This window comes from Chiloscyllium plagiosum, chromosome 6, assembly GCF_004010195.1.
Source record: "Chiloscyllium plagiosum isolate BGI_BamShark_2017 chromosome 6, ASM401019v2, whole genome shotgun sequence".
Lineage (NCBI taxonomy): Eukaryota > Metazoa > Chordata > Chondrichthyes > Orectolobiformes > Hemiscylliidae > Chiloscyllium > Chiloscyllium plagiosum.
In genome coordinates, this window is record NC_057715.1 from 107,777,476 (window position 1) to 107,783,475 (window position 6,000).

Below are 6,000 nucleotides of genomic sequence, written 5' to 3' on the forward strand. Positions count from 1 at the left end.
TAATGAAGGGGTCACCAAAGGTATTGGAGGTAGACTGAAAGGGGGGGGAAATGAGGCTATTTTTGGATCAGCCATGTAAAGGCAGAACAATCTCAAGGGCACGAATGGCCTACTCCTGCTCTGAGTTAATGTGACCTATTTTTGTACAAAAATTAAATGTCTCCTGGGAGTCAGGCAAAAAGCCATAATAAGTCAACTGGGTGACTTTTCTTGTATGCCCTTCATTTCCAATGAAGTAAATTCTAAATGACAGAGCCTTGTCTCCACCAAATGGCGGCAAGAAACAAGCAACCATTTTGTTTGTAGGTGGACCTGTTGTGATGATGCTGTGGTTTTAAGAGTTGTATTTTGTGCTGGTTTATTACAACTTGTGGCGGTATGTAGTTTGTAGTAATGTAAACAGCTTGTTAGGCCTTGGGGTTTATTTTAAAATGTTGGAACAATAGAAGTCGCCTGGATAGGTGTGGTTAGTTCTCACAGACCAGGATTTCTAGTTTTTTTTGAGCTTTTAGATTCAGCAGAAGCTGCTGGAGTCTTGGGGAAATAGAAGCTAATTTTTCCGCTATCTCAATTACAGCTCGAAGCTGGGGTTTCTCCTTTTACTGTGGATGTTGCATGTGAGAAAATCTGTTTTCTAAATTTGCCTTTCTGCCAAGAGTTGTATATGAGATGTTATATTGGAACAGTTAATTAGTAATAGTTACTCTATTTATTATTCTAAGTTTTTTTTGTTGTATTTTAACTAGTGTTTTAATAAATTGTTTTGCTTAATGTCAAGTAGTTTGACCAATCGAATTGCAAGTTGAACACCGCACCTCGCATTTACGTTTTGGAATAAGAAAAATTAGGGTTTATGCTACCTTCTTAATATATTTTGAGGGGGGTCTGGTCTGGTCTATAACACTGTGTCTTAAAAAAAACCTGATGGGCTGGGTTTTCCTAAATAAGCTGTGCTGACTGGCAGAATCCTTCATCACAGCTTGATGTTGAAATTTTTGTTCCCTCGCACCTCATTTCCAAACCTATGCTAGTTAGCCCATGCATTTTGTGAAAGAACAAGAAATAATTTGTGTTTATTTGATCTATTCTAGTAGTAACAGACCAGGCATTTGTGACTCTTGCTACCAATGATGATTATTGTCGGGGTGCTCTGGTACTCTGCCAATCTCTGAGGCATCACAAGACGACGAGACGAATAGTTGCTCTACATACACCACAGGTCTCCAGTAATATGAGGTAAGGATTTATTTTATTTGCATTAACACTTTAAACAAGACCAGTTTTTAGTCTGCAATCATTTACCATCATTTACCATTATTGTGTTTAGTGCTGGAGGGTTTGTTTCTGTTTAAAGAAAGTTATTTTCATTGCAGAACACTCTGGAACTGCTGCTTGTTTCATAATTTATGTACTTATTTTGGGCTGGTAAGCTCAGTTGGCTGGATGGCTGATTTGCAATGCAGAGTGATGCCAGCAGTGTGGGTTCAATTCCTAAGGTTACTATAAAGGGATAATCTTGTTCTTCTACTGAGGTGTGGTAGCCCTCAGATTAAACCACCATCGTGTGTGTGCGTGTGTGTGTGTGTGTAGGTGTGGTAGCCCTCCAATTAAACCACCATCAGGTGTGTGTGTGCGCGCGCGCACATGTATAGGGTGTGTGTGTGTGTGTGCAGGTGAGGTAGCCCTCCGATTAAACCATCATCAGGTGGGTGTGTAGGTGTGGCAGCCCTCAGATTAAACCATCATCAGGTGTGTGTGTGTGTGTAGATGTGGTAGCCCTCAGATTAAACCACCATCAGGTGTGTGTGTAGGGGTATGGATGTGTGTGTAGATGTGGTAGCCCTCAGATTAAACCACCATCAGGTGTGTGTGTAGGGGTATGGATGTGTCTGTAGATGTGGTAGCCCTCAGATTAAACTACCATCAGGTGTGTGTGTAGGGGTATGGATGTGTGTGTAGATGTGGTAGCCCTCAGATTAAACCACCATCAGGTGTGTGTGGGTGTGTGTGTGTGTGTGTAGATGTGGTAGCCCTCAGATTAAACCACCATCAGGTGTGTGTAGATGTGGTAGCCCTCAGATTAAACCACCATCAGGTGTGTGTAGGTGTGTGTGTGTGTGTAGGTGTGGTAGCCCTCAGATTAAACCACCATCAGGTGTGTGTGTAGGGGTATGGATGTGTGTGTAGATGTGGTAGCCCTCAGATTAAACCACCATCAGGTGTGTGTGGGTGTGTGTGTGTGTGTAGATGTGGTAGCCCTCAGATTAAACCACCATCAGGTGTAGGTGTGTGTGTGTAGATGTGGTAGCCCTCAGATTAAACCACCATCAGGTGTGTGTAGGTGTGTGTGTGTGGGTGGGTGTGTGCGCGCGTAGTTGTGGTAGCCCTCAGATTAAACCACCATCAGATGTGTGTGTGTGTGTGTGTGTGTAGGTGTGGTAGCCCTCAGATTAAACCATCAGGTGTGTGTGTAGGGGTATGGATGTGTGTGTAGATGTGGTAGCCCTCAGATTAAACCACCATCAGGTGTGTGTGTGTGTGTTTCTGATGAGAGAACAGCTCTATGATTCATTAGGACTATGATGACTTTTTACCAGTTTTTAAAATTTCTTTTTAATGTTAAATCTGCTGTGTTGCAACATCCGGTCCAGTCTGTGAATTGCAGCATCATGAATTAAATAAAAGTCCTTTGAGAGAAACTGGTTAGCACTCAAGGAGAAACTATTTGTGGGAACCTTGATGAAGGTAGTTTACAACAAGAATCAGACTTCTCAAGTTTAAGGAAAGGAAAGTCAAGTGGTCTCTTGGTAGTACAGAGCATGTATGTTGCTGTAAAGAGAGACAGTGTTGCTGAAGCTTTGCATCTTGTATTGATCAGGTCAAATGACAAGAATGCCAAATTTCAAGTGATCACAACAACTTAGACTGTTTAGATTAGATTAGATTAGATTACTTACAGTGTGGAAACAGGCCCTTCGGCCGTTGTGGTTCTGTTCGCCGAGCTGGGAATTTGTGTTGCAGATGTTTCGTCCCCTGTCTAGGTGACATCCTCAGTGTTTGGGAGCCTCCTGGGAAGCGCTTCTGTGACCTTTCCTCCCTGGATGAGGGTGTGTGTGTGAGAATCATCCACAGATTCAATCAATAAGCATATCGACCTGGACCCAATATACCGACCACTGCAGCGGACACCTGGAACTGATAACCGGAAGCGGCAGATTCAAACCACTACAATGGCGGAGGAAAGATCACAGAAGCGCTTCACAGGAGGCTCCCAAGCACTGAGGATGTCACCGAGACAGGGGACGAAACGTCTGCAACACAAATTCCCAGCTCGGCGAACAGAACCACAACAACGAGCACTCGAGCTACAAATCTTTTCACAGACTTTGAACTTGGACTGTATTAAAATAAGCGTGTGTCTCCCTTTCAAGTGCTTTGTTATCACAACATGTTCCCAATTTATTTAATTTTTCTTTCTTGTTCATGGGACAGCACAGTGGCTCAGTGATTAGCAATGCTGCCTCATAGTGCAAGAGACCTGAGTTCAATTCCAGCCTCGGGTGAACGTCTTCTCATGAAGAGTTTGCACGTTCTCCATGTTTGTGTGGGTTTCCACTGGGTCAAGTCCAAATATGTGCAGGTTAGGTGGATTGGCCATGGGAAATCAGAGTTATAAAGTAACGAGATGGGTCTGAGCGGAATGCTCTTCAGACGATTGGTGTATAGGAGATGAGATTAGATTAGATTCCCTACAGTGTGGAAACAGGCCCTTCGGCCCAACAAGTCCACACCGACCCTCCAAAGAGTAACCCACCCAGTCCCTTAGAGTTCTTAGGGAGGTGGCTGAGGAAATAGCGGAGGCGTTGGTTGAGATCTTTCAAAAGTCACTGGAGTCAGGGAAAGTCCCGGATGATTGGAAGATCGCTGTTGTAACCCCCTTGTTCAAGAAAGGATCAAGACAAAAGATGGAAAATTATAGGCCAATTAGCCTAACCTCGGTTGTTGGTAAAATTCTAGAATCCATCGTTAAGGATGAGGTTTCTAAATTCTTGGAAGAGCAGGGTCGGATTAGAACAAGTCAACATGGATTTAGTAAGGGGAGGTCGTGCCTGACAAACCTGTTAGAATTCTTTGAAGAGGTGACAATTAGGTTAGACCAGGGAAACCCAGTGGATGTGGTCAATCTAGACTTCCAAAAGGCCTTTGATAAGGTGCCACACGGGAGGCTGCTGAGTAAGGTGAGGGCCCATGGTATTCAAGGTGAGCTACTGGCATGGATTGAGGTTTGGCTGTCTGACAGAAGGCAGAGAGTTGGAATAAAAGGTTCTTTTTCGGAATGGCAGCCGGTGACAAGCGGTATCCCGCAGGGTTCAGTGTTGGGGCCGCAGCTGTTCACGTTATATATTAATGATCTGGATAAAGGGACTGGGGGCATTCTAGCGAAGTTTGCCGATGATACGAAGTTAGTTGGACAGGCAGGTAGTACTGAGGAAGTGGGGAGGCTGCAGAAGGATCGAGACAGTTTGGGAGAGTGGTCCAGGAAATGGCTGATGGAATTCAATGCGAGCAAATGTGAGGTCTTGCACTTTGAAAAAAGAATACAAGCATGGACTACTTTCTAAACGGTGAGAAAATTCATAAAGCCAAAGTACAAAGGGATCTGGGAGTGCTAGTCAAGGATTCTCTAAAGGTAAACGTGCAGGTTGAATCCGTGATTAAGAAAGCGAATGCAATGTTGTCATTTATCTCAAGAGGGTTGAGATGTGCTACTGAGCCTTTATAAAGCCCTGGTTAGGCCCCATTTGGAGTACTTTATCCAGTTTTGGGCCCCACACCTCAGGAGGGACATACTGGCACTGGAGCATGTCCAGCGGAGATTCACACGGATGATCCCTGGAATGGCAGGTCTAACATACGAGGAATGGCTGAGGATCCTGGGATTGTATTCATTGGAGTTTAAAAGGTTAAGGGGAGATCTAGTAGAAACTTACAAGATAATACATGGCTTGGAAAGGGTGGACGCTAAGAAATTGTTTCCGTTAGGCGAGGAGACTAGCACCCGTGGGCACAGTCTTAGAATTAGAGGGGGTAAATTCAGAACAGAAATGCGGAGACATTTCTTCAGCCAGAGTGTGGTGGAATTCATTGCCGCGGAGTGCAGTGGAGGCCGGGATGCTAAATGTCTTCAAGGCCGAGATTGATAAATTCTTGATGTCACAAGGAATTAATGGCTACGGGGAGAATGCTGGTAAGTGGAGTAAATGCCCATCAGCCATGATGAAATGACGGAGTGGACTCGATGGGCCGAATGGCCTTACTTCCACTCCTATGTCTTATGGTCTTATCTCCCTCTGACTAATGCACCCAGCACTATGGGCAATTTAGCGTGACCAATTCACGTGATCTGCACATCTTTGGACTGTGATAGGAAACCAGAGCACCCGGAGGAAACCCACGCAGACGCAGGGAGAATGTGCAAACTCCACACAGGCAGTCGCCCGAGGCAGGAATTGAACCCGGGTCCCTTGTGCTGTGAGGCAACAGTGCTAACCACTGAGCTACCGTGCCACCCCCAGATGAGCTGAATGACCTGTTTCCATACTACAGAGGAACCTTGATTATCCGAACGAGATGGGTGGGCAGTATTTTGTTCGGATAACTGATTCATAGAGTAATAGAGATTTACAGCATGGAAACAGACCCTTCAGTCCAACCCGTCCATGCAGACCAGATATCCCAACCCAATCTAGTCCCACCTGCCAGCACCCGGCCCATATCCCTCCAAACCCTTCCTATTCATATACCCATCCAAATGCATCTTAAATGTTGCAATTGTACCAGCATCCACCACATCCTCTGGCAGCTCATTCCATACACGTACCACCCTCTGTGTGAAAAAGTTGCCCCTTAGGTCTTTTTTATATCTTTCCCCTCTCACCCTAAACCTATGCCCTCTAGTTCTGGACTCCCCGACCCCAGGGAAAAGACTTTGCCTATTTA

At 45.0% G+C, this 6,000-nt stretch overlaps 1 protein-coding gene across 12 annotated transcripts in view; it reads left to right on the forward strand.

The window, feature by feature from the left end:
• LOC122550924 (glycogenin-1-like) overlaps window positions 1-6,000 on the forward strand; it is a 109,317-nt gene that overhangs the window by 38,616 nt on the left and 64,701 nt on the right. For 11 of the 12 annotated variants that reach the window (XR_006311975.1, XR_006311976.1, XM_043692389.1 and 8 more), the window contains exon 2: window positions 1,092-1,236. Coding sequence is in view for 10 of the 12 variants with exons in the window: in XM_043692389.1 (XP_043548324.1) it covers window positions 1,092-1,236 (145 nt within the window). In the remaining 2 variants the exon portion in view is untranslated. The remainder of the gene's footprint in view (window positions 1-1,091; window positions 1,237-6,000) is intronic. The other variant, XM_043692390.1, reaches the window with a different exon arrangement.